Source organism: Ictidomys tridecemlineatus, chromosome 1 (assembly GCF_052094955.1).
Source record: "Ictidomys tridecemlineatus isolate mIctTri1 chromosome 1, mIctTri1.hap1, whole genome shotgun sequence".
Lineage (NCBI taxonomy): Eukaryota > Metazoa > Chordata > Mammalia > Rodentia > Sciuridae > Ictidomys > Ictidomys tridecemlineatus.
In genome coordinates, this window is record NC_135477.1 from 130,116,626 (window position 1) to 130,144,440 (window position 27,815).

At 51.0% G+C, this 27,815-nt stretch overlaps 2 protein-coding genes across 5 annotated transcripts in view; both read left to right on the forward strand.

Moving 5' to 3' along the window:
- Synpo (synaptopodin) overlaps positions 1-11,563 on the forward strand; it is a 56,235-nt gene extending 44,672 nt beyond the window's left edge. For 3 of the 4 annotated variants that reach the window (XM_078047845.1, XM_078047852.1, XM_005324155.5), the window contains 2 exons: positions 1,373-3,774; positions 8,883-11,563. In XM_078047845.1, coding sequence (XP_077903971.1) covers positions 1,373-3,774; positions 8,883-9,551 — 3,071 coding nt within the window. In that variant the 3' untranslated portion in view covers positions 9,552-11,563. Of the gene's footprint in view, positions 1-1,372; positions 5,692-8,882 lie in introns of those variants that run through there. The other variant, XM_078047854.1, reaches the window with a different exon arrangement.
- Positions 11,564-20,134: 8,571 nt separating this feature from the next.
- Positions 20,135-27,183, forward strand: Myoz3 (myozenin 3). The gene is made up of 5 exons (XM_013358134.4): positions 20,135-20,347; positions 21,270-21,344; positions 21,461-21,587; positions 21,952-22,114; positions 24,923-27,183. Exons 1-5 carry the CDS (start codon positions 20,240-20,242, stop codon positions 25,089-25,091), a joined length of 642 nt encoding a protein of 213 aa, XP_013213588.2. The 5' UTR covers positions 20,135-20,239; the 3' UTR covers positions 25,092-27,183.
- The last annotated feature ends 632 nt before the right edge of the window (positions 27,184-27,815 follow it).

Sequence of the window (27,815 nt, forward strand, 5' to 3'; positions counted from 1 at the left end):
ACCAGTTAGATAAAAACAGGAAGTAACCCTGGAAAGGACATAGAAGAAACAGACGACAGTTGGCTCTGTGATTGTGATGTGGAGTAATCAGGAACGGATGCTTTTCACTGAAGACCATTTTTATGTCTTTATTTTTATAAATGAAATGTGAATGTATCACCTATTCTATAAAGAAATGTTAGTGGCAACTCTATAAGATCAAAGAAAATTACCATGAGCTTGAAAGTGTAAAGGAACCTAAGAAAGGGACATAGAGCCGGGGGTGATGGCATACACCCATAATCCCAGTGACTGAGGAGGCTGAGGCAGGAGGATCCCAAGTTCAAAGCCAGTCTGGAAACTTAGGGAGACACTTTCTTAAAATAAAATATAAAAAAGAGCTAGGGGTGTAGCTCAGTGGTAGAGCACTCCTGTGTTCAATCTCTAGTACTGAAAAAAGAGAGGGAGGGACAACGGCACAGAGAAAATACTCCTGGGGCTCTTTTGTACGGTCAGCAATCTTTTTAAAATATTTTTTAGTTGTCAATGGACCTTCATTTTATTTATTTATATGCAGTGCTGAGAATTGAACCCAGTGCCTCACACAGGCTAGGCAAGTGCTCTGCCTCTGAGCCACAACCCCAGCCCTGCCGTCAGCAATCTTACTCTGTGCCCACTTTAGGCCAGGCACCACACTAGGGGCCAGGGTTAGAAAGATAACCGAGTTGGGCAAGGCCATCATCTCCTGGCAGCTAAGCTCTAGGTGAGGAGACCGTGATAATCAAGGAAATACATAGAAGACCATTTCAAATTGTGGTGAATGCTAGGAACAAAATAAAGCAGAGAGATGGGATAGGAGAACGGAAGGCCTCTCCAGAGAGGTGGCATCCAAGCTGAGACCTGAGTAGCAAGAAGGAACCATCAGGGAGTGTCATCTAGGGAGAGATCTTATTGCAAGCTGAGGGAACAGCATGAACAAAGGCTCTGGGTCTGGACCACTCATGTCATTTTCAAGGGACGAAAAGAAAGCAGCAGAGTGTGGAGAGAAGAGGGTGGTGGAGGAGGCATCCCAGCTCAATGGGGTCTTGACTTCTACAGTAAGGTGTTCAGGCTCAGTTTGGTGACGTGCTGCACCAACAGATTTTGGGGGCAATCCAAATGCAGGACAGTTAATACTGAAAAGGAAATCACGGCAGGCTTCCCAGAGGTGGTCGTGTTTAAGTTGGGTCATGTATCTTCAGTTAGGTCATGAGCTGGTTCTAGGAAACTGTGAGTAAAGATCAAATTCTAGAGGAAAAGGTCATGTGTAGGAGGGCGTGGATGACCACCTGTCTGCATTCCCCTGTGGCGCTGCATTCCCATTTCCTAACCGGGCCTCTGTTCCTCCCTGCAGCACTGGGCCGGAGCACTAGCTTCACTGAGAAGGATCTGAAAGAGGCCAAGGCTCTGAGCCAGCAGATTGCAGCCCAGCTGACCACCCCTCCCAGCTCCAATTCCCGAGGCGTCCAGCTCTTCAACAGGCGCCGGCAGAGAGTGAACGAGTTCACTTTGGAAAGCCACGGCCAGAGGGTACAGAAGCCTGGCCAGGAGTCCCCCAGAGAGCCCTCTGCAAGCCCCCCAGGCCATGCCCCAGGTCTCAACTTGAGTTCCACCTTGCTGCCCAAGCCAGGCCCTTCCAGGCACCCAGACCCTGAGACCCGCCACAGAGGGGTCTCTGCACCCAGGATGGAGGGGTACTCAGAAGAGACCAGCCTGCTGCAGCACCTGGAGAAGATGGCCAGTGAGGAGGAAGAGGTACCACTGGTGGTTTATTTAAAGGAGAACGCAGCCCTGTTGACGGCCAATGGGCTTCATCTGTCCCAGAACAGAGAGACCCAAGAGTCCTCGCCCAGCCCTCCTCCAGCGGAAGTCCACAGCCCAGCTACAGATGTCAACCAAAACCTTTCCTCGCCCAGTGCCGTGCTCACCACACCAGCTCCTAACAGCAACCGCAACCTGCCAGCCACCGATGTCAATCAGAACCCCCCAGCAACCGTCACCCCCCAGAGCCTGCCGTGTTCTAGCACCCAACAGAATTCCCCTGAGGCACAGTGCTCACAGAATGGCACGGTGCCAGATTCCAAACCCAGCACCCTGTGTGCCGATGGGCAGCCCCAGGCACCGCTGGAGGAGGTGAGATCCGGTATGCTCCTGATTGACAAGGTCTCGACTCCACCTTCTGCCACCAGCACCTGCTCCAGAGAAGCTACTCCCATCCAGGGCTCTGGGCCGCTGACCTCAGATTTCATGTCCAGCTCCCTGCTCATCGATGTGCAGCCCAGCACCCTAGTGATGTCAACGGAACAAGAGATGACTGCCCGGCCAGCAGCCACTACACCCACCAAGGTGTACAGCGAGGTCCATCTCACGCTGGCCAAGCCCCAGTCGGTGGTGAACAGGACGGCCAGGCCTTTTGGGATCCAGGCACCAGGGGGCACTAACCAAATAGAGCGGAGCCCCATGCTGGAGAGACGACACTTTGGGGAGAAGGCCCCTGCTCCCCAGCACCCCACCATGGTAGATAGGAGTCCCCGGCCACAGAGACATGTCATGTCCCACAGCCCCATGGTGGAAAGGAGGCTGGTGGGGCAGCGAAGCCCGGCCTTGGAGAGACGCCCCTTGGGGAACTTCACCCCACCGCCCACCTATGCAGAGACCTTGTCCGCGGCACCCCCGGCTTCCCGGGTTAGGTCTCCCCCGTCTTATTCTGCCCTGTACCCTAGCTCCGACCCCAAGCCTTCTCATCTGAAGGGCCAGGCGGTTCCCGCCAGCAAGACGGGCATTTTGGAGGAGTCGATGATCCGCAGAGGCAGTCGAAAATCCATGTTCACCTTTGTGGAGAAGCCAAAGGTCACCCCCAATCCAGACCTGCTGGACCTGGTACAGACCGCGGATGAGAAGCGGAGGCAGAGGGACCAAGGCGAGGCCGGTGTGGAGGAGGAGCCCTTCGCGCTGGGGGCGGAGGCGTCCAACTTCCAGCAGGAGCCAGTCCCTCGGGACAGGGGCAGCCCTGCAGCCGCGGAGGAGGCTGTCCCCGAGTGGGCTTCCTGCCTCAAGTCGCCCCGTATCCAGGCCAAGCCCAAGCCCAAACCCAACCAGAACCTCTCGGAGGCCTCCGGGAAGGGGGCTGAGCTTTACGCCCGCCGCCAGTCGCGGATGGAGAAGTATGTCATTGAGTCTTCAGGCCACACTGAGCTGGCCCGCTGCCCTTCACCCACCATGTCCCTGCCTTCCTCCTGGAAATACTCCACGAATGCCCCCGGCTTCCGAGTGGCATCCCTAAGCCCAGCGCGGACGCCCCCTGCCTCCCTCTACCATGGCTACCTGCCTGAGAATGGGGTCCTGCGTCCAGAGCCCACCAAGCAGCAGCCCCCATACCAGATGCGGCCCTCTCTCTTTGTCCTCTCACCCATCAAGGAACCTGCCAAGGCCTCCCCTCGAGCTGCCTCATCAAGAGCTGCCTCCTCAAGAGCCTCTTCACCAAGAGCCGCCTCCCCTGCCAAGCCCAGCTCCCTGGACCTAGTGCCCAACCTGCCCAAGGCGGGTCTCCCACCGTCTCCTGCACTGCCTCGGCCTTCGCGATCCTCCCCAGGCCTCTACACCTCACCTGGCCAGGACGGCCTCCAGCCCACTGCCGTGAGCCCCACCTATAGCAGCGATATCTCCCCCGTGTCTCCCTCCCGGGCATGGTCTCCCCGCGCCAAGCAGGCTCCCAGGCCCTCCTTCTCTACCCGGAACGCAGGGATCGAGGCTCAGGTGTGGAAGCCTTCCTTCTGCTTCAAGTAACGGACCCCACCAGGGTCCCACTGCCTGTCCAGGCCCCTTCTCCAAGGGCCAGGTGGAGAGCACAGGTGGCAGGAAGCGGCCCAGGGCCTAGTGAGGAGGATGGGGAGTCCATGGTTCAAGGTCTGCACTGTCGCCAGCTAGCTATGTGACCTTGGGCAAGCTGCCTCCCCTCTCTGAGCTACAGCAGCCTCTTCTCCACTACAAGGGGTCCTGGACTCCATGTCGGGGTGGGAAGGAGGGTCACAGAGAGAGCTTCCCGCTGGCAGGCCACGATGAGGCCAAGCGGCTTCTTCCAGCCTTGGCGAGCTGCAGGGCTGCCAGTCTGAGGCCAGCGACTCGCTGGGGAATGGCCAGGACAGGGGATGCTAAGGGGGACTTCTGGAGCAGACAGAGCCACCAGTGCCTGAGGATTCTGCCAGCCAGGGGTCTGCCTGCTCAGCCGGCTGGAGGCCTCCCCAGGTGGCCCACGCTCCTGGCATCTTCCTTCTTGTTGCTGGATTCTCACCTCTGCAGGCCTGTCTCTCCCTCTGCCTCTGGACGTCTCCTCTTCACTGCTTCAGACAGCCTGCCTGGCCTCCACCCTTTCTTCTCTCCCGGGGCTTCCTGCTGGACGCGGACTTGGCCCACCACTGCTGTCTGCTGCTGTTCTTCCTGCTCTCCCCAGCTGCCTCTGCACCTTCTCCGAGACCTGGCTCCACTTGAGGGAGACTCCTGGCCTAGGCCCCAGTCTTGCTCCACCTGGCTTGCCCTTCTGTTGGGGGGTGGGGGACATCCCAGGGGATCCCTGAGGGAATGATGTGCAAATGTGTGTGTACTGCTAGGAGGGCGGCTCCTGTGTGAGGTATCATGGGCTCAGGCCCCAGGGAGAAAGGCAGAGGAGGAGGTCCCATCCAGGCCTTCCATTTGCTGTGTGACTTTGGCCAAGTCACTTCCCTCTCTGAGCCTCAGTTTTCTCATCTATACAATAAAGGCTCCTCCCCATGATAAGCTGTGAGGATTGAAAGGATAGGCTGGTGCTTTGCGAGGAAGGGCTTGTGAGTGACAAGATAGTCCCTGGGAAGACAGAAAAAGGAAACAGGATAGACGGAGTTAGATGTCTGTGAGGATGACCCGGTGAGGTATGGTTAGAATGAGCTGCTGCAGGAGGCCAAAGGCTCAGAAGCCTGGGCTGGGGTGACTCAGGTCGGAATTGCCTGTGGAAATGATGTTGGCTGGGATAGGCCCACAGCAGCTCTGGGGGAAGGGACAGTAAAGACCCTAAGGCTTTGAGGGAAGTCTTGAACTTAGACCTGGATTCTAATGAAATGACTTGGTGTGAATCTTTGGGTCTCAGTTTCCCCATTCACACAGTGAAGGTGTTGAGTCAAGTAGCCAGACATCCCCACACCCCCCTACGCCCCTTTGATATGATGCATCCCCCAAACTACACTCTGTGGGGGATAAGAAAAGACAGATACCAGCCGCAGGATTCAGATGGAAGCTGCCCAAGACTGGGGGCCGAGGACCACCCACTTCCTTTTTCCCAGTCCTATTTCTGGGCTCCCAGAGGGGCGAGGGGTGGTGGAGGCGGTGCCATGCTGGGCTGAGCCTGCAGTTTTCGTGAGCTCAGGGCTCGTCTCCATGGGAACAGGGGTGCCTTCTCAGTGAGCTCATTCTGCATGAACCACAAACTGAGGGGGCATGCTTGGGGAGCTGTAAAGGAGCTTAGTTCCTTCATGCCACATCCCTCCCCAGAACAGGGTGAAGCCCCCTGCCCTGGACCCTTGCTCCCTTCAACCCTGGGGGGGCCAACCGTGGAGGAGCCCACCTTCCATCCTATGGCTGGGCTGAGCTCTTCTCCCAACTTTGTTTTCTCTCCTGTTCTCAATACACTCTGCCTCAAATCCATCTTGCTTCTTTCTTTATTCTCTGCTGCTGCTGGGTCATGGCTCCCTGGCTCCTGGTTCTGGCCTGGGCCGTGGAGTGGACTGGTCAGCCACTGTGTGTGAGTGTAGTGTGTCCTCGTGTGTTTGGATCTGCTAGGGCTACGTAGTTAGGTGCTACCTGGGTAGTGAAGGCTGCGGTCTTTCCCCCAGGTTAATTCACAGAGACCCAGACTCCTGTTCTGCTTCCTCCTTCCCTCAGAGTCTGACCAAAATGGCCGTTGAACAGGGGGGAAGCATGCTGCCCTTTATGGCCCAGATTGATTGATTGATTTACTGGTGCTGGGGTTTGAACCTGGGACCTCGTGCACACTATGGAAGCTCTCTGCCACTGAGTCACATCCCCAGCCCTTGTGTGGGTTCTTGAAAAATGAAATTGAAATGCCTTTCACCAGAGCATTCGCTCTTCAGTTTCTACACGTTCCCTCCCCCTTCCTATTATCTAAATTTGGCGATTTCCCACATTCATCACCATCACTGCCTGGCTCCTCAAAACACCAAGTTTCTGCCCCTGCTGGAGAGGGAAGAACTGCTAGATGTGTACCTGGTTCCTGTGTGGCCTTGCACCACCCTTCCCATCTCTGGCCTCAGTTTTTCCTTCTGTGCAGAGAGGAGTGTGGAAGGTGGGAGCTCTGTTTGGTCTATGCTAGCCAATGGCTGACTGCTCTGCCTTTACCCCAAACATGTGCTCTGTTGTGGGACTGGGGCAGGGTTGACTGGGTGCTACTCTCTGAATTTTCCACCTAGTGAATTTCCAAGGAGATCGGCATATATGGTGCATTTCTACTTTGGCAGAAAGTGAACAGTTCTGATTTTCTGCAGCCTTTTTGTATTGTGAACCCCCCCCCCCAACCCCCATGCAGAGTCAGTCCCTGGACATGGAGTTAGTATGAGGTCAGACCTGGCCGTCCTCCAGAGGCTGAGGAGCTGCTCACCACTACCCACAACATCCCACCCTCTGCTCGAGCTGCTGGCTTTCAGGGTCCCGGCTAATCCTGTTACTCCCTCTTCTTGTTGGACCCTGAAATCCCCTTGTGGCCACAAAAGGCAAAGACAACACTTTAGAGTTTTTGACAGCTACTGTAGCTCCCCCTGGCCCAGCCTCCTTTTCTGGTTGAAAAGCCTGTTCTTCTGCCTTGATGGCTCTTCTCAGGTCATGAGCTCTTGTCCCCACCTTCCTGCTCAGGAGGGCATGGTAGTTGGGCATAGGACATGCCCGAGTACACCCTGAAACTCTGGGTTGTGCTTCTACTCCTTCCTATGTAGCCAGGACCTCCCTGTAAGCTCCTCTCCCTGTGACATGGGCTCTGCTTCCACAGGTGGCTCGATGCACACTTCCCGGGATGTGTCAGACATAGAGCTGCTCTCAGGGTCTCCAGCTCAAACTCTGCACAACTCCTGACCCTGAAAAAGGGTTCTCATGCTGAGTCGTAACCTCTCTATTCATGATTGAAGCTTGGATGTCCTCAGGAGGTCTCTAAAGTCCAAGGCACCATGAAAAAGTTCCTCTCCAGGCTGTTGCAGGACGTTCCTCTTTAGGTTAAAGGGCTCTATTCCCAGAGTCTGGGCTCAACTAGCACTGCTGCCTTGTGTTTGGAGAACAGTATAATCTCTGCCTATTGCTTCCTTTTTCTGGGAGAAACTAGATTTTTCAATAGGTTGAAAGGATGACTGGCTTGACTGTGACTGATTGCTGATTGGAGAAAAGAATGATCTTATGGGTGGGTCTAGATTTGATTGGGTACGAGGCAACGAATGAATGGACTGACTAGCTAGGGACTCAGATGGATGGATGGCTATTGGTGAATTTGGATTGGATTGCGAACCCTAGTAGACTGGATATTGCTGGAATCTGATTGGATCAACAGGATCATCAGTGCGATGGTTAGAGAAATATAAGCTTGGCATGGATTTCCAAGTCCTCCACTTCCAAGCCAGATAAAACTGGTGACACGGGAGGTAGCCTTTGAGCAGCAGAGAGTTACACATACATTTCAGGGGAGGGGGGATGGCAGAATATACTGGGCTGCTATCTACACCTCTGAGCTTCATTTTCATCATTAGGAAATTGGGTGTGACTATGCCCGCTACCTCCTCACCACTTTGTTGTGAGGAATCAACGAGACATATAGGATGAGAAACAACCTTGCAGACAGGCAAGTCCTTGAACGGAGGAAACAGGTATGGCAGAGTGCATGGCAAAGTAGTGCTTTATAGCCTCAAGCATGTTTACCATCTGGAGTCACATTCCTCTCCTGGTGCCAGCAAAAAGTTCAACAAAGGGGAATGTGCTGCCTAGGGAAGACCGACTGGCCTTTCATCTGTCAGTAGGAACTCCCATCTTAGGCATCAAGGAAAAATAAGGAGGTCATTATAGCAACATAGCAAATGGTTTGGGGCTGAGGGAGTCTTTCATTAAGTCCAACTTTAATAATAGTAGCTAATAGTTTTAAATTTAACTCTTTTTTTGTGTGTGTGTGCCAGAAATTGAACCCAGGGCCTGGTGCACACTAGCTAAGTGCTGTATCATTGAGCCACATTCCAGCCCTTAAATTTAACTTGAAAAAGATAATATATGCACATAAAAAAATCTAAACTTCTATAGAAAGTAATACCTTAAAAAGCCTCGGACCCACTCCCCTGAGGCTGTATGCTCTGACTCTACTGATAAAACTATTTCCTAACAGGTAACCATTTCGGTTAGTTTCATATGTACCTCTCCACTATCTTTATGGTAACTAACATCTATTGAGCACTTTCCTATAAGCAATATGCTAATACATGTAACTGTCTTTTACACGAGTCACCTCTCTCTCTCACAAGGACTCTACAGTGTACCATTTTACAGAGGAAACTAAAGCCCAGAGGGAGCAAGAGCTTGCCAATAAATTAACAAGTCTGTCTCCAAAGCTAGCGTTCTTTAACTCTAGTCATCGTCCCTTCCCCTTGTCCTCCGTTTAAAAGCAGAGGCTGACCCCGATAGCGTGGGCTTTTAAAAACATTCTGGGCTGGGAGTTGGGTCACCTGGGTTTCATTGCAGGTTCTGCCTGACTTTGGTCAGTGCATTTCTATCCTTATAGAAAATACAAATCAGACTCAGTCCCTTCCAAAACCAGCACTAAAAACCTGCTCTCACCCTCTCTGTTTTCTCCCCAGGACCGCCAAGAGAGCCTGCCCATTTCCCCGCCCTGGACGCCCAGCGCGTCCCGGCCCCCCAGCAGCCTGGACGGCTGGGTGAGCCCAGGACCGTGGGAGCCGGGCCGCGGGAGCAGCATGGGAAGCCCCCCGCCGCTGCCGCCGCCGCCCATGTCTCCCTCGTGGAGCGAGCGTTCAGTATCTCCGCTGAGAACCGAGACCGAGGTGCGTCCGCCCAGCCGCCAGCTGCAAGCGCTCCTGGCGCGAAACATCATCAACGCGGCCCGGCGCAAGAGCGCCTCCCCGCGGCCAGCGGGCGTCGAGAGTCTGAGGCCCTTCTCTCCTCCCGGGGTGCCGCCGCCGCCGCCGCCGCCACCGCGCATGCGCTCGCCGCAGCCCACCCGCTCCAACCCAGGGGTATCGAGGGGGGCGGCGTTCACGCCCATTCCGCCGAGCCCCTTGCTGGCCGGGCCCGGGTCCTGCGCCAGTCCCCGGAGCCCAGTGCCTGCGCCGCCTAGGCCCTTTCCCTATCGCCGCTCACCCACGGACTCCGACGTGTCCCTTGATTCCGAGGACTCTGGAGTTAAATCGCCTGGCATCCTCGGCTACAACATCTGTCCCCGAGGATGGAACGGTAGCCTGAGGCTCAAACGCGGCAGCCTCCCCACCGAGACCTCCTGCACCACCTAAAGCCCCACCCGGGAGGGCCCAGCAGTAAGAGAAGTCATCAGTGTTGGGGAATCCCCGCACCACGACCCCAACGGATCTGGCCTCATTGAATAGCCCCAGAGCTAAGTGGTCAGAAAAGAGCGTTTTGGGCTCTTGGATGGAGTAGGTACCCAAGCTTGGGTTTTAATCCAGGCTGTATCATTCAGTGGTATGACCCTGGGCTAGACCTTTCCTCCGTCTGACCCTCAGCTTTCTCATCTGTTTAATGCAGCTTTGGACAAGGCCGTCGCCAAACATCTAAATTTCTCCTTCTTTCAAACACACACACACACACACACACACACACACACACACAGACGTGCCTTGGAGGGTTCAGTTGTGCATATGGACCCTTGGACTTGCTGCATTCCAGGGTTCCACACCCCTTCTTGGCTCTTTGCTCTCTGGAGCAAATAAGGGGTATATTCATAAGAACCTAGGCTATGTCCCCAGTCCAGGCCCTGACTTGACCACCCACCTCCCTGGCACCAAGTCCCAGGCAGGAGCAGCTGTTTTCCATCACTTCTCGGACAAGCTCTATTTTTACCCAGTGACCTTTAGAGAGATCTCCCAAGCCAGCTCAAGGTGCCTTACTAGTTCCTCTGGAGAAAAGGAGCAGGAAGATTCTTCCTGGGTCTTGTCACACTACTTTCTCCATCCCAGGTCATCTCTTCTGCAGCCAGGACAATAATTTTCTGCAGTCTTGGGCCTCCAACCTGCCTGTCTTCTGGGCCTGTTCATGGCAGGTTCTGGTCTCAAAGCTGGGCTGAAGAGAGAAGAAGAAATAGAGTTACCCTCTGGCCTTACCTATTGCCCTCAGTTTGGAGCTGCCCATTTGGAAAGAGAGAGGCAAAAAGTACCTTGTTATAGAAAGTATGCAAGCCAGGATGCACAAAGGAGAGTCTAACAGGAGATAGATTGTCTCAGATCACCTCCAAGGGCTCTCCCAGTCCTCAGATGCGTTACATGGTATTAGGAAGTGGGAAGGGTGGTTGTCACAGATCTGCTGAGCTTGAATTCAGGGGCAGATGAGCTTAGGTAGTAAGTGAAGGATTAGGCCAGAGTCAGCCTAGGTTCTGGCCACTTAGGAAGTGCCTCCCTCTTCAGTTTTAGGCCACAGCCCCAGTGTCCTTATCATAACCAGAGGAGTGGGCACTGTCCCACCCAACTCTTTATCATTGCAGTCTGGCCTAGCTCATGCCTGGTCCCAGTGACCTTGAGGAGCCTAGCTACAGGCCCTAGCCATCCTTCTTAGCTGATTCTAGTCCCTAGGAGGGAACTGGAGAGGAATGTGGCTGTTCTGTAGTTTCCAGAGCTGAGTGGTGGGGTCCTCTAGAAGTTCAGATGATCAGATTCAGAATACTTTGCCAGGATGCAGCAGAATGGTAGCTGAAACTGGTTGAGCATCAAGTATATGTAGGAGAAAGAATATTAGGATGTTGCTAAAGGTGAGGAACAGTATGATTTGGGGTTAAGGGTAGACTTACCCACCCAGCAGAGTAACATTAGTCATAGAATCTTCCATGTAAGGCTAGGGAAAGCAAGGGTCATGATGGAAGAGAATCAGGATTGGGATGGGGCACACTTTGGAATAAAGGAGTGATCCCAGAGGGTTCTTAGGGCCTGGGGACATATGCCCTGTTGGTAGGAAGATGAGATGGGACTCCTCCTCATTTAATAAGTGACTACATTTATCAAAGCCCCCTACCTGCAGGGACCCTTGTAGCATAGGAAACCAGGGCTATGAGTACCTCCTCCTAGAGAAGAGAAACTGAGGCCTCTGGCTGATGCAGTGGCAAAGAGGAACCATTTCTAACTGCATTTCTCCACAGAGCCAGCAGGAGGCAGCCTTGGGAAGCTGCAGTTCTTTCTCTGACTGTTCTCTCCTTAGGATTGCCTTCTCCCTGACCCTCTCCTCTAACCGTTATAAGAGATTGCTTGTGTACTGCCTCTAACCTCCAGTAGAATTCAGCTAAATAAATGCTTCCTGCATTCTTCTGCCTCCGGTGTCATTTTGGCTTAGCTAAAGCCCTTCCCTTCTCCCCAGATGTGGCATAGTCCATGGGACACTGGGGCGGGGGGGAATATCCTGAGACACATGGACTGAGAACTTGGGGGTATGCAGCCCTGAGGAGAGACGGTGAACAATGGAAAAACTTAGAACCATAGAAGTTGTGTTGTCCCTGGGTTGAAATCCTGGTTCCATCATTGACTAGTTAGGTGGCTCTGAGTGAGCCCACTCCAGCAGGTCTCAACTTTCCCCTCATTTTAAATTTAAAAAAAATAGGTAGTTTGCTTTTATTTATTTGTTTATTTTTATGTGGTGCTGAGGATCAACCCAGTGCCTCACACATGCGCAACAAGCACTCTGCCACTGAGCTACAGCCTCATCTTTGTAATGAGAGAGTTAGATCAGATAATGTCTCAGGGTGATATTGTCCTGGCCCTGATTCGATGTCACTGACACTGGAGTGGGCAGGGCCTACCTGGGTCAGGGTGTTCTAGGGCTGCTTCCTTGTGGAAGGTCAGGGATCCAGGGCAGGAACAGGAGTCATTATGAAGAGTCACATCTGAGTCTGGACGCTAGTGAGGCCAGGACCCAGACTTTCAGGAGTAGTCTTCTCCTATATCCTTTGCCTAAAGAAGAAGATTGTGGCCCAGTCGCAGTTGAGGGCAAGCCTTCCTGGCGGACATCACTTGCCTTTCTTCTCTAGACGCTCAGGCCCAACAGACACTGAGCAGAGATGCCCAGGGGAAAGGACCACAGCAGACTCCAGTCTTCTGTCCCTACCAGGTGTCAGAATTATGCCCTGGAACAACTTCACCAAAACATAGGCATGGGTGTTCCTGTCTCTCCTGTGCCCACACTTTCTCAGGAGTGGTTTGTATGCCTCTGACCCAGCCACAACTTCAGATGGAACCTCTGAAGTTTACTTACTGCTTACAGTTGATTTCACCTTAGTACCCGACATCTCAAACTGAGCTGCTTCCAACAGAGCTGTCTCTGCCCCTGCCCCACCCTGCTCCTGCCCGTTTCTTACCTTAGTTCCCGAGTCAGACACAGGAGTCAGGGGCAGCTCCCATTTCTCCCCTTTCACTTTCAATCCCTCAATGAGACCTGTGGATTCTCCAAGTACCCTTGATGCCCCTTCTCTTCTCCATCCCCTCTGTCCCTGCCCAGGCTAGCCACCCCTGTCTCACCTTGCTCCCCTTGGTAGCCAGATATCCGTGGCAAATGCCAATCTGACCACTCCACTTCACCAGTGAGTTTCCTCAGCGGCCTTCATCACAGCTTCCTTCTGAGGAGCCTGCTGTGATCTCACGCCTGCCCACCAGTTGGGCCTCATCTCACACCATGGCCCCACGACCCTGGCTCTGGTTCTACTGTCCAACCTCTTACCGTCTTTACCAGTGCTGTGTCCTTCACCTGCACTGCCTTTACCCACCTCTGTCCCAGGAACTCTCACTCATCCTTCAAGGCCCAAGTCAAATGTCTCCCTTTGTGGAAAGCCTCTCCACCCTCCAGGCTGAGTTGGTGACAGGCTCCCCTGCTCCCCTGGGCTCTCCCAAAGACTTTCCCATGATGCATCACAAGGCTTGTGGCCTGAGAGAGGTCTTTGAGGACAGGGCCCTGGCTTATTATTTTCAGTTCAAGAGAGAGGCTTAGAGAATGTGAGAAGGTGGAGGGAGGGAGTGAAGAGAGGAGGAAGGAAGGAGACAAAGGATAAGTCAAGCAAAAATATCAGGAAGAGTTCATTCATCCATCCACACATTCATTTATCCAACAGATATCTATTGAGCTCCTATCCAACACTATTGTAGGCCTAAGAACATGACAGTTAACAAGTTGAAGTGAGCAGCAGCTGATTCTCAGTATTTCCAGGTGACCTGGACATGTGCGCTTGTGCATGTGTACCCGTGGGTGCAAGCCCTTCTGTCTGCAAGGGCCTGCTGCCGGAGCACCTGTCTTCCCTAGGGCCTGGTGCTTTCTTTTAGCATCTGGCCCCAGCTCCTGTTGCAGCCCGAAATAAGGCTGTGACCCACGACAAGGCAAGAATGATTCTCGTCAGCTGAAGCCAGAGCTGGCTACAGGGCACACCCTGATCACTGACCGCTGACCGCCGACTGTGACAGACACTGACCACGCAACTCTCAGCTTCCCGACAAAGGTGTTAATCTTGAGGGTCGGATACTCCTTCCTGACCACTGTGGTTTCACCCTCTCAGGTACCAGGATCCTAAGGGAGCTGGGGGAGCTGTGGGGAGTGGGTGGAGGAGGCTAGGCAATTCCCAGAGGACCTCTTCCCCCAGCAGGGACAGGGCCCTGCAGAGGATCCGGAGAGTTTGGGGCCTCATGAAAGCCTGGATCCTGGTTGGGAGGACGCGAACAACTTCTAGGTTCTCTCCATTACATGGAGAGGGGGCGACTAGGATTAAAGGTTGGGGATTGATGATGGCTTTGCCCAGAACTTCAGAGTCATTAGGCAGCGAAGGGAAGTCGATTCCTGTCTGTAAATAGGACCCCTTCCCAGCACCTGTCAATTCTGGTAAGGGGAATGTTTATCCAGAAATAGATCTGGGGACTGTGGCATTCTAAAGATCAGAGTGGGGGCACTCTCTATCAACTCTTGATCACCCCAAATGTGTGTGGTCACACTCATGTCTACTTACAGTTTTAACTGTTCATGATACCCCAAAGCTCAGCATGGATTCCTATGATTAGCCCAACCCTCTTAAATCACATAGGGGGCAACCGAGGCTCAGAGCTGGAGAGCTACTTGTTCACAGTTGCAGGTTGCTTAGCTTAGTGTCCACTGACTAACCCAGGGTCCTTGCAGATGTGTGTGGGGGGGACACAGATAGGGGCAAATTTTTTTCCTGAGGGAAGGAATATGGTGAGACCTGGAATCAAAGGAGAGGGGGACTGGGGTAGGCGGTCAGCCAGAGAGCCCAAGGGTGCTGCCTCCTTCCCTGGGAAAAAGTTCGTAATCTGGGTTTGGGGCCTGCAAGGGTTCTCTGAGGCTCTAGGGCTTATTTTAAAGACAAATGGTCTCCAAGATTCCTGGAAAGTGCCCATGAGATGAAAAAGGGGAGATGCAGGAAGAAGAAGAGGAGGGTCGAGGGAGAAAAGAACACTGTGGAAGTCAGTGCAGGGTGGGCACTGGGGGAGGACCCAGGATGGCTCTTAGTGCCTCCCTAGCAACATGGACCCAATTTGTCTGACCCCAGGCACCTCCCCTATCCTCCCTGAGTCTCAATCTCCTCCCTTCTAAAAAAAGACCTGAAAGGCCCTTTCACCCTTGCTATTGATTTGGGGGTGGGTCAAGACTGTCCAGGGCTGGGGCTGGATGGACCGGGGACTTGGAGGAAGCCTTGGGAGGGAGAGGTTCAGGGAGGAAGGGGACAGCCTGGCCTATTTGTGGGAGTGTCTCCTCCACAGGATGATCCCCAAGGAGCAGAAGGAGCCAGTGATGGCTGTCATGGGGGACCTTGCTGGACCAGGTAAGATGGGCCCAGTCCTATGCTTTCCTCAAACTCCTCTCTTGGTCCCAGATTGTGGTCACTCAGGCCTGCTGGCCCCAGGCTAGCAAGCAGGTGTGAGTTCCAGAGCCCTGAGGGAGTGCCTGTGGAATCTGCCACCTGGGCCCAGGCATTTCCTGAGGCTTTGAAGGGGCCCTGCCCTTATGTCCACAGGCAGGAGCTGGGGTTAAATGCCCCATAGTGGGTTCTGACCCCAAGATGACCCTGGCCTTGGTCCCAGCTAAGGCCTTCCTTCTGCCCTAAATCAATCCTTGAAGGCTCTGGTCCCAGGTCAACTGTAGCCACAAGTTCTGGCCTACTTGTTCCTGCTAATGGTACCTACAGGCCTCTCGTGGGCCTCAGGATGACCCAGGCGGCCCAGCCCAGGGCTCAACACTAGTGGTGGGGGATAGCATGGCAGGAGAGCCAGAGCAGGCCACTCCGTCAAACTCAAACCATCTTACTTCAAAGCTGGCTCATCTAAAGAATAAATCATCTAAAACCATGTTTATCAACCTTGTAAGACCTCTACATGAACTCCTGGCATAATTTTGAAGTCTGCTTATTTGGTCTACATTAGAGCATTTCAAATATTTTAAAAATGAATTCAACTCAGGGGGGACCCTCAAGCTTTAGTGTGGGTCATAGTGGTTCTATGTTTTTGATTAAAAATAAGGATTCACAACATCTACCCCCAGGGTCTCTGATTTCATAGACCTTGGGGGGGGGGGGCGCATACATTTGCCTTTTGGACAAGTGTTAAGGTGACTTCAAAGCTGGTGACAGTGAGCTCCCTCTGAGAAATGCTTGTCCAAGGGCCCCTGTGCAGTTGGCCTCTGTCAGTCCTAAGAAGCAATCAATCAAGTTGTGCTTTATATGCAAACCTTTAACCTCGCTAGTTTGTGTGTTCTTGCCTCCTATTGTTGGTGTCGTGTTTCTTTTAGCCTCCCCCACCCCCACTTTTGTGTGCTGAAATATGCAAACATTGTGAGATACTCATACTTCAGTTGGAAGAGTCGGGCAGTGCCTCCTCATTTCTGTTGTCTGAGTAATTAATTAGAGTCCTCTAAACATTGACACACATCATTTATGCCACTCTTGAAATGTATAACTAGTTGAGAATTGCTAAGCCACTAATTAAAGATTTTGAAATGAAAGAAAAATAGGAAAGAAAAAGAAATCTCACGGTCTCACCTCTTAAAAAGTCATTTAAAAATAGTAATAATAAAAACACCATCCTTACTGGATGATTACTGGGTCAGTGTGCTAGGAGATTTGCATCTTCTCATTTGAGCCCCAAAACAATTCTACAAGTTAGATATTATTGTTCCCATTCTGCAGATGAAAAAAATTTTGACGCAAGGAGTGAGGTTTCTGCACACCTCTGGGTAACAGAGCTGAAATTTGATTTGCAATTTCTGTCTCCAAAACTGCTTCTTCTATGTGATTATGCAGAAAATACATCTTTTTCTTTTTCTTTTTTTTTTCACACCAGGGACTGAACCCAGGGGTGCTTAGCCACTGAGCCACATCCCCAGCTCTTTTTATTTTTTTATTTTGAGATAGGCTCTCACTGAGTTGCTTAGGGCCTTTCTAAGTTGCTGAGGCTGGCTTTGAACTTGCAATCCTCCTGCCTCAACCTCCCGAGCTGCTGAGATTACAGGCATGTGTCACCATATCTGGCAGAATACATCCATTTTTAAAACTATTCAGACAAAACACCATGAACGACTTTGACAGTGAAAGTTCTTCATAATGGAACTATCTGTAGATGATCACTGTTAACGTTTTTGTGTAAGTTCTTCTGTCTACATATGACATGTTTATATAGATGCACATACACATAGGCTAAACACTGTGTACTGTATTCTTCGGCTACTTCCTTTTTACACTTAGCAACATATCACGGATTCCTTTGCACACTACCTTGACTTATCTTACTGCCTCCCTCCCCTAAGTTCCCCTGTGTGTGAACATGTCCTTTATATTTAATCAACCTTTAATGGGGGTCATGAGGGTGGAATCCTTAGGAGTAGAGCCCAGGAGTCTTGTGCAGGTAAACCGCAGCACCTGGGTGGCCCTCATTGCTGCTGGCAGCTACATCCCTCTTCCCAGCCTGGACACCCTTCCAGATGTCTTACTCTCTGAGGTGACTTTGGCAACCCAAAGCCTCCAGTACCTCTTCCCCCACTTTCACTCTCAGCTAGTGACCTTGCTACTATAGTTTTCGCTGAGAAAAATATAGTAGCTCAAAGAAAACATCTGCAAGCCCCCTTTGCCACATCTGTGCACTGGCTTGCATCTGTTCTCAATCCTTCTTTGCCTGAGAGGGTGATGAGCGCTCCTCACACCTGTCTGGTGCCAGCCCTTCTAGCTGGACAGGACACCCTGCTCTGCCCCTTCTCAGGCTCAAGGACATTCCTCCAGCATTTCTCCCTTGTGCATTATCAGATGGTCCCCACAGCTAACACTCAGGCCATTATCTCCCCGTTACAAAAAAGTCCCCTGGATCCCATGCAGCCTGCTGCCTGCCATAGGCCTTGAAAGCATAGCTTCTGCAAGCCGTTGTCCAAGCTTTTCTTCCCATTCTGTCTTTTTAACACGTCATATGCCAGTTTCCAAACACACACGTAAGTAGAGGGTGCCACCCTTTATTCCTGGATCCCCAAGCAAATACCCAAGAGCACTTCATGGCATCCCCTATATTCTTCAGCATCCATGAAAATAAGAAAAAAGACATTTCCTTACATGCCACTAAAAAATATTAGCACATTCAGCAAAATTAGCAGTAATGATTTAACAACATCTACTAGTCAGTCCCATATTCAGCTTTCTCTAGTTTTCTAGTTTATTTTAATCAGGATCTAAACAAGGGTCATAGTTTTTATTTGGTTGCCATGCCTCTTAAATCTCTTTTAATCTAAAACAACCCGCCCCCTTTTCCCATGTCATTGACTTGTTTGAAGAAAACAGGCCAGTTGCCCTGTGTGTAGAACGTTCCAAGTCCTGGCCGTGCCTACCGCTCCCCTGTGGGATGTGTAAGCTTGTTCTCTGTCCATTTTCTCTTGAACCCTCTCCAATCAGACTTTCACACCCAAATGCTCCATAGAAACAGCATTAGTGAAGATTACCAGGGACTCTATGTTACTAAATACGAGAGTCAATTTTCAGCAGCACTTGACCTCTTGGTCACTTTGTTATCCCAGAAATCTTCTAGCATTTAATTTCCAGGACACCATCCTCTTTAGATGTTTTTTTTTTTTTTTCTCCCTCACCAGCTAACTGCTCCTTCCCAGGCTCCAGGTTTCTCTCATCTAAATGTTGGAAACCTCAGGGCTCGGTCTTGACTCTCTTTATCTTTTCTCATTTCTTCCTGGTCTTTTTCAGCTTCCTGATTTAAAATATCATTTTATAGAGCTGGCACATGAGCCTGTGTGATTCCGATTTTATTTTAATAAGTTAGTTAATTCATTAATTTTCTTCTGGCTGGGATTTGAACCCAGAGCCTTGCCCATACTAGGTAAGTGTTCTACCACTGAGCTACACCTCCTGCCCTGTATCTGATTTCAGTTGGACAACATTGGCCATGCTGGTGGTGACATACCTTCTGCTCTCCTTTCACTCTGTCCACCAAAAAGCTTTTCTCCTTAGTCAAATGTAAAAGTTTGCATTTTGTCGGCAGGGAAAGCATAGATTTTGGGAATGGATCCCACACTACTAAGGACAGTCATCAGCCAGATGACAAATCCTAACCATCAGAAGGGAAAGAAATGTAATCTTCTGCATTGAAAAACAACGGCAACAAAATACCATTTATAAGCTCACAAGTCTCTAATTTTTTAAAATCTGCAGGTCAGTTTTCTTTCATGAACATCAGAGACACATGCCCTACTCAGCATTTCTTGGGTGTCTGCAAGGCTCCTCAAACTGAATTTTGAACACAATTGGGAGTTTAAATATAGACTAGATATATTAGAAAAAAACAAAATATGTTCATTTGGAAAAGTGATGTCTCTTTAATTGATAAAAACAAGTTACAAAGCATGTTTGCTATGATTTCATTAAAAACTCACATATGAATATGTAGTTATTAAAAGACTTGAAGCCGTGTGTGGTGACGTACACCTACAATCCAGCAGCTTGGGAGACTGAGGCAGCTGGATCACAAGTTCAAGGCCAGCCTCAGCAAAAGCAAGGCTCTAAGCAACTCAGTGAGACCCTATCTCTTAAAAAAAAAAGAAAGAAAGAAAGAAAGAAAGAAAGGAAAAAAAAAACAACAAGGACATGAAATGTCATACACTGCAGTGTTAATACTGGCAATCTTTGAGGGACAGATAATGATATTTCTTTTTCTTTTTTTTTTACTTATGCCTAAATTTTCTAACTTTTAAAATGCATATTTACGTTTTTATAATAATAAGAGACTATTTAAAACTTAAAAGAGAGCTGGACATGGTAGCACATGCCTCAGGAGTTTGAGGCAGGAAGATTACAAGTTCAAGGTCAGTCTGGGCAACATATGAAGCCCCATTCTTAAAAAAAAAAAATCAAGGGTCTGGGGATACAGCTCAGTTGGTAGAGTGCTTGCCTTGCATGCACACGGCTCTGGGTTCAATCCCTAGCACCACAAATAATAATAATAATAAAAAATTTAAAAGACAGATGTCTAAAATCAGACTTCTGGTGTTTCTCTTCCCTCATCCTTTTCCATCTCACTGAGCCCCTTCTGCTGACTCAGGTCAGAAATCTTGCAGTTAACTCTCTCCTCACACTCGGCACCTGTGGTTTATTTAAAAAATTTAGAATCTGACCATTTCTCACACCTTCACCACGGTGGGCAAGAACCTGCATGAGAGATTTATGACATAGGTACAAATGGCCAAAGAACAGAGTATCATGCTCAAATAATTCAGTTCTGAGCAGGGCAAACCATCATCAGGTGGGCAAGGAGTCCAGAACCCGGCGACTCCCAGCTTCATCAAGTGTGAGTGGAGCAGCCGGTTCTGGTACACAGCATATGATGCTGTGACAGGTGCCTTCAAGGCAGTGGCCAGGAGTGCCTTGGGGGTTGGGTAGTAAAGCTCTCTCTGGCCTCTCCGGGCAGTCCCTACACTGGACCTGGGGAAGAAGCTGAGCGTGCCCCAGGACCTGATGATAGAGGAGCTGTCACTTCGCAACAACCCAGGATCCCTCCTCTTCCAGAAGAGGCAGCGCCGGGTGCAAAGGTTCACCTTCGAGCTGGAGGAGAGTCAGCGGGCGGTGAGTAGGTCTCCATTGTGCTCATGGAGAAACTGAGGCCAAGAAAGAGCCAGACAGAGAGCCTGGCCAAGGATCTCTGGCTCCTGGAGAGTCTCTGCAGCTGGGGAGACTGGGGTGCCCCCATCCGACCGAGCCCCTGCTTTGCTGTGATTCTTGAAAAGGGTTCTCCTGCAGGCATCTCTCCCAGAGACAAACCACAAAGTGCATTGGGAGGAGGAGCTGTGCAGTCCTGGGGGTACAGAAACTGATAAAGAACAGCCGTGTGCTCTGGGCTAAATTGCAGTGGGCAGGAGTTAGTTCAGACTTCGGCTTGATCTAAGATGGAAAACGCATGATGCTTTTTAAAATTTTGTCTTTCTACTTGAAGAAGAAAAAGGTCATGGAACAATCTGCTGGCAGAAAAGTGGGGGTGGAAATGGTTTATTCCCAGGCTTGGAAAAGGCTGCAGGCAGTTTCAGGTACTTGTAGTGAAAACCGAAGTACTTTATCTGTACTCCACTCCATTTCTGAGCCACACAAGAGGCCACCGAGAGGGAACGATGTGACGGGAACAATAAGAATGCCAAAACACCTACCTCTGCCGTGCACCAGACAGTGCTAGCCAAGCGCTTTCCAGTGTATCCTTGCTTGGAGTGCTCGGAGGTAGATACCATCATCATGGTGATGGTGATGCCCACTTGAAAGAGAAGAGAACTGGGGCTCAGGGAAGTATCTTGTTGAGACTCCATGACAAGTGCAGGGAACAGCGAGCGTTCTTCTGTTCCAGGCACTGAGCCTAGTGTTGTAACCGTCCATCCTTCTAACATGCTCTGGAGATAAATGCGAGGGTTCTTGCCCTTTCCCTCTCTCTCTCTCTTGGATGGAGGAGAACCCTGGCACCGTGCCCCCTGAGCCTCTGTGGTTTATCCCCCCACCCCCACAGATCCTGGCCGGAAGCGCCAAGAGGAGAGTAACTGGAACCGCGGAGGCGGGAATGGTGAGCGCCGAGGCGGGAATGGTGAGCGCGGAGGGAGACCCTCGGGAGGGGCAGCTGCGGGAAGGGGCAGCTGCGGGAAGGGGCGGGGCAGCTGTCTGTGGCTGTCCGAGCCTCTGAGCGCCCTGCCCTGTGTCCAGGTTGCCAATGGCCCCGAGGGGCCGAACTACCGCTCGGAGCTCCACGTCTTCCCAGCTTCGCCCGGGGGTCCCGAGGACTCCCACCCAGCAGCGGTGTCGGCCCATAGCCCAAGCGCTCTGGCGCCAGGTGAGTGGCCGCTTTGAGTCCTGGCCACCAGGGCTGAAACGCAGGGAGCGACCGCGCCCCCCAACACACCAGGTCAGAACACAAGCCCAGAGAGTGGCAGCCGTTCGCCCAAGGTCACACAGCAAGTCAGAATCCGATCCCAAACTAGAAGAACCCTAGGTTCACTTGCTCAGGTCCTTCCTGGGATGAGGGAGGGTCCCCTTTGCTGGAGCAACTGTGACATTCCATTCTCCACTCCTCCTAACTCCAGCCTTCCGCCCCCAACCTCGTCAGCTGGGTGGGGATGGGAGTGGGGCGGCGGAGACACAGCCCAGGCGCCGCTTCTTCACCTCCCTCGGGGCACCCACAGCTGCTTCTCCCGCAGGCTACGCGGAGCCCCTGAAAGGCGTGCCGCCTGAGAAGTTCAACCACACCGCCATCCCCAAGGGCTATCGCTGCCCGTGGCAGGAGTTCATCAGCTACCGGGACTACCTGAGCGATGGCCCAAGTTACACCCCCAACCTGCGAGACTATCGGAATTTCAACAAGTAAGGCCAGGCGGGGCGCGCCACCAGCAGTTTGGGGGAGAGCCCAGGACGCACAGGGTACCATAGCAGTAGCCCGAATTTCCTAGTACTTTCCACATGCAAGTTCTAGTTCCAGCACTTCATATGTACTTATTGATGTCCTGCTAGAACAGTGCCTCAGCACCTAGTAGGTGCTTCATAAACGTAGGAAGAATGAATGGTGAACGTGCCCCAGTCTTCTTGTATTCCCACAAGATGGGGTCCCGGTGCCTTGATTTCCTCTGTTCTGCCCAATGAAGAGACCGAGGTTCAGGAACGACCTGCCCAAAGTCTCAGAACAAGGAGAGAGCAGCAGGATTGGGATTCAAGCCTGGGTTTGTTTGACTCCAGAGCTGGTGTCTTGTTGTCACTGCTGTGGGCCACCTCTATGATGGACATCCAGTTCTGTCCTGGAGAGCCCCAGATCTCCCCATTCCAAGGCCAACCCAGCCTCTCTTTACTTGCATCAAGGGTGTGGAAGAGATCTCCAAGGTGGCTGTGAGGCTGCCCAAAGCTGGGAGTGGGGCCAGAGGTCAGGGCCACAAAGGAGTGTCATAGATGATTGGTTTAGTGCATAAGTTCTCCGTGTGGGTTTAAATGCAGACTCCAGGCCTGGCTGTGTGAACTTGGGTAAGCAATTTAACCTCTCTGAGTCTCCATTGCCCCACCTGTCCTACTTCACAGCATTGCCATGAGGATGACATGAGAAGCCACAGGCAAAGTTCTGGCAAGTAATAAGTTCTCAATAAACATTAGCTACAGGTGCTACTACTACTGTTACTGCAGGCTGAAATGATGGTTGGAAGAGCTAAAAAGGGAGAACTTCAGTAGTATTTTGCCCTGGGGATCCAAAAGCAGACCATAGGAGTCAAGACTGGAGCTTGACTTGGAGGCGGACCCTGGACTGGGGGTGCATTTCAGTTGCAGTTGGCTTCCTCAGTCCACATCTATTTTTGAACCTACTCCTTTGGCTTAGGCTATATTAAGTGAGGAAAAGAAGTGTCCACAGAGAGGAGGCCACAGTCCAGCTCTTCTGGCACCTCCTCAGACCACACGTGGAGACTGTGTCTGTCTGATAGAGACAGATGGGTGCACTCCAGGGCCTGGCTAGGACGTTTTGAGGGAGGACTGAAGGGTGGGAATGGGGCGGGGGGGTGGGTGATCAGCCTTGAGAAGAGATGGCTCAGGAGAAGGGTGACAATACCCAGGGAGGCCCTGATGGGAAGAATCAGGCCCAACAGGCGCTGTGTGAGCCACGAGCCATTGGCAGACATTCTGACTCCCCTGCCAGCCAGGGCGGCCCTGTCCTCCTCCTGGGTCCTCAGATCCCGCCTGCCCTGCTATTTAAAACCCGACGCAGACGTTCAGTGCTGGCAGCCAGCTTCCAGGCTGGCTGGCTCTGGGCACATCTCCTACCCATCTCAGACCTCTGATTGACAGGCGGAGGCACATTCCCACCAGCAGGGGGAAGGCCATAGGGAGTCCTGGGCCCAGACCTCATCTGAGACAGAAGGAGGAACTGAGGCATAGAGAGGAGGGACAGCGGTATTGGGGGCCCAGTGGGGCTCAGAATGCTGGGCTCTGGGCTTCCAGTCAAGGCCCCGACTGTGAGGCCTGCTTGGCTTGGACACGGCCCAGCCTGTTCCCGCAGGGCCTGGCTGTTGCTGCCAAAGCTGGGGTGGTCCAGGCAGCAGTGCTTTCCTGGCAGGATCCCAGGCTCTGGCCCATGGTGTGTCTTTCCACCCCTCTCCCCACTGGCCCCTGCTGCAGGCAGACACCACACGAGCAGTGCTTTATGTTTTCCTTAGGATTAAAACATTGTTTTAAAATCACACACATTCATTCTCTTTGAAAAAAAAAATAGGCAACTTCAAATAAAAGCAGGGCCCTTTGTTTACTGTCCCCCAGGTCCCTTTCCCAGGGCCCTTTCTAAAGGTAGCCCTGTTGTGCCGTGGGCCTGTGTGTTTTTGGAACACATTGTTAAGGCCGTGGCATACTATACAGCTTGTGGCTTTGGTTTATGAGTATGCAAGTATTTTGATACTTTGTGTTTTATTCTGTAACTGGCTTTTTTCATCCTACATTATGCTTTTGAAATCTACCACACGGATACCTGTAGATCTAGTTCTTTCCTTTTAAGCTGCAAGAATTCTGTCCTGTGACACACAATTTCTGTCTTGTCCGATCCTCTGCCAGGGGACATCTGAGCTGTTTCTGGTTGTCACTAATACACCATTCACGTCTACTTCCTTGTGCTTACATGCATGAGCCTCCCTGAGCTCCACGCTTAGAGATGGAGTTGCTGAGTGACAGAGTTGACATAGATTCAAGGTTCAGAAGATCCCACTGAATTGTTCTCCAAGGTAGCAGCACCAATTTGTGCTCTAACCACCCGACTACGAGTGAAACCGCCCCTACACCTTCATCAATGTTGCCTCATTATCAAGTTATTTCCTTTTGCCAGTCTTTTGGGGGAGAAATGGCAAATCTCTGTGGTGATTTGCATTTCCCCGATTCTTGCTGCTCTTTTGGATCCTTCCTGCTCTCTCCAATTTGTGGGTACTTTGTTCTAAGTTGAGGTAACAAGAGGAAGGAAAATCTCTTACTCCTTCCCCACTAGGGGCAGACTTGGTAGAGGGCAGAACTGGAGAAACCTGTTAACCATAGTGAAAAATCTTTGCTGTATACAAGGTCCAGAGAGAGGCAGGTAGGGGCCACATGTGACCTGAATGTCAGCGTTCTGCCATCCCTGCTCCACACAGCCCACCTTTCCTGTTGCTCTTTTCCCAGGACCCCAGTGCCATTTGGAGGACCCCTCATGGGGGAGACCATTCCCAGGGCAGGCACCCCTTTTGTCTCGGAGCCCTTCAGTGGCTTGGAACTCCTCCGCCTCAGACCCAGCTTCAACAGGGTGGCTCAGGGCTGGGTCCGCAACCTCCCAGAATCCGAGGAGCTGTAGTCCCAGGCTGAAGCTTCAATTCCTCAGTCTCCAGGCTCAGGTAGTATCTGAAGCCAAGACTCGTGGACAGCACTTCACAGTTTATGAAGAGCCTTCACACACAAACCATTATTGCAAATGGCCTCAAAGGTCACAAAGTTCAATAGTCCCCAAATGCAGATATGCTTCAAAAATCACCTGGGGACCGTGGTCCTAACACAGATTTCTGGCCTGCCCTAGACCTGTAGCATCAGGATTTCGTGAGTGGAGAATTTCTATCAGTAACTAATACTCTAGGTGATTCCTGTGCGACGGGGCCACAGTTAGTGTCTTTAGGAATCCACATCCATGCAGCTTACACTCCGTTCCCTGATGGTGGTGCACTCACTAGCAGCCCATCTACCTGAGGATATCTCTGATAATTAGAAAGTTTTCCCTTTTACTGAGTTGCAGTTGGTCTTCATCTGTGCATGCTCTAAGTGTTTACTAAGTATCTACTATGTGCCAGACAGTGTGCCAGGCCCAGGCCTTCAGGAGGAAAAGATGGTGGAGAGAGCCGATTTTCGAAGGAGTAAGTCACCTTAGTTTTCTCTACAGCTCATTTGACAATGGAGGAACCAGATGTCGTGGAGCAGGGGAAGGGTCCCCAAACCTGGTGGTGGGGTGGGATTCCAGAAGTTTCCCAGAGGATTTGAGTGGGGTCTTGCAGAAGGAAGGCGAATTCATTAAGGAAAGAGGTGCGATGGGAGGGCTTTCCTGACAAGTGGATCGGCACGTGCAGAGGTGGGTGTGGCATTGAGCATAGATGCAGGTTGTTCTGGGGAAGAGAGAGGTTATATTAGGGGTCAGTGAGGTCCAGAAGTGGGGTTTTAAGAAATGGGGAGGTTTTAGCAATGGATTTCACTGGTTGCTGTGGGCGACACATTGAAAAGGAGTAGTGCTGAGAACCAGGGAGTCTGCAAGAGGTGAGGCCTGGATAGAGGTGTGGCCATGGAGATCCAAAGGAGGGGTTGCCCACTGGGCACTTTACAAGAGAGGAGTGGAATGAAGTTCTTATAAGGACTCCCTTCCACCCTCCATCTGAGCAGGTCCCTTAGTTCTAGGAAGGAGGATGGTGGTGGTGGTGCTTTTTATTGAGTGACTAGTGCTTGGGCTGGGTTCTTGACACACCTGGTTCCTAGTTCTCAATATAGCCTGAGAGAAAGGTATTTTTGTTCTCAATTTACAGATGTGAATGTTCAAGCTGAAAAGAGGGAAATGTCTTAGCCGGGGGCAGAGTCAAAATGGGAACCTGTTTTACTCTTTTTATTATATTGGGTGGCCAAGCCAATGCCCATTCACTCTGGAAGCACTGATTGTGGTGCCTTGCCTTGGAGCTCACAGGTTGAGTGGAGACTGGGCACCTGATGGGATGGGATGGGGTCTGATTCTGCCATTGCAAGCCTTGTGAACTTGGGCCAGTCATTTCATACCTGAGACTCTGTTTCTCCATCTGTAAGATGAGTAGGGAAACTCCTGTAGGGGGTGCAGGTCAGTCATGAGGGTTCAGTCATTGTTAGGTTTCTTGCAAGCACCGTTCTTGGCCAGAATCTATGGTTCTTGCAATGGGTGTAGCTTGAGAAGTCAGCTGCCAGGATGGCATTGGGGTCAGAAAAGCTGCCACCTGAAGGAAACCCTCCCATCACTGCAGGGGTCCCTTTGGATGGGAATTCCTCTTCTCTAACTCCAGGCCTGATGGGAGAGTGGTTGCATTTTCCTTTTGGTCTGGAGTTTTGTTCCTTTCCTGGATCCTAAAGGGCCAGCAGACTCTTAGGATTGTTTGCAATGGTGTGTTCTCAAGGATTTAAGGGCCATTGTTTAGAGCTAGGCTTTATGAGTGTAAGACCAAGCATCAAAGTGTCTGGCAAGTAGAAGAGGGGACATGGATTGCCTTGGGTTGGTTCTACTGTGCTCTGGAGGGTAACTACCACTGCCAGGCACAGAAGAGACTGGGGGAGAATCCTGCAGTCAAAAGTGGATCCTCATTCCCTTCCTCTGATCATGTGAATTGCTGATGTTAAAAAAAGGCTTACTGTAAAAAATAAAAGTAAAATGTGAAAGTATCTGCCCAACACAGTTGCTCTCATGTACATTCATTCCTCTTCCCACCTTTCTGCATTCGTTTCTGTTCCTGTGCACTAGAGACAACCACTTGAAAGTTTGGTCCTTTTAGAATTATAAATTTCTGTGAATTTGTACCCATGTATAGGTATATGGCTATATCTTTGTTTTAATGGACTATTACTCTTCATTCAGCAAGTAAAATTTAGATCCTGAAAAATCAGGTAATTAACCTTTCATATAATCTGGGAAAGTAACCTTCAAATGAAACTATTTTGCCTCTTTTTGTTCTTTATATAAACAAAAAAGGGCCAAAATGAGTCCAAACACTGAGAAACCTGACATTAGACACAGCATGTACTATTACATGTAGCCACATGGATGTATCTCAGAAATATAATGGTAAGAGATGGCAAATACATGTTTATGAGTACAAGGAAATGTTTAAGATAAAAGTCAGAATAGTAGTAATTGGAAGGAAGGATTTACAAATGTGAACAGACTCATAAATGCCTCTGGGGTAACTGGAAGTTTTCTACTTCTAGACCTGGGTGATTATCACATAAATGTTACTTTAAAATATTTAATTTTACACCGGTTTTATGCATTTTCCTGTGCATATTTTACCAGTAATGCCTTTCAAAA

What these genes read in the sequence shown, in the direction of transcription:
- Myoz3 (XM_013358134.4), top strand. Translation starts at nt 20,240, where the DNA reads ATGATAGAGGAGCTGTCACTTCGCAACAACCCAGGATCCCTCCTCTTC. An exon ending in CCCAAGCGCTCTGGCGCCAG is followed by an intron (nt 21,588 to 21,951) that starts GTGAGTGGCCGC and finishes CTTCTCCCGCAG; the next exon opens with GCTACGCGGAGCCCCTGAAA. An exon ending in GACTATCGGAATTTCAACAA is followed by an intron (nt 22,115 to 24,922) that starts GTAAGGCCAGGC and finishes CTCTTTTCCCAG; the next exon opens with GACCCCAGTGCCATTTGGAG.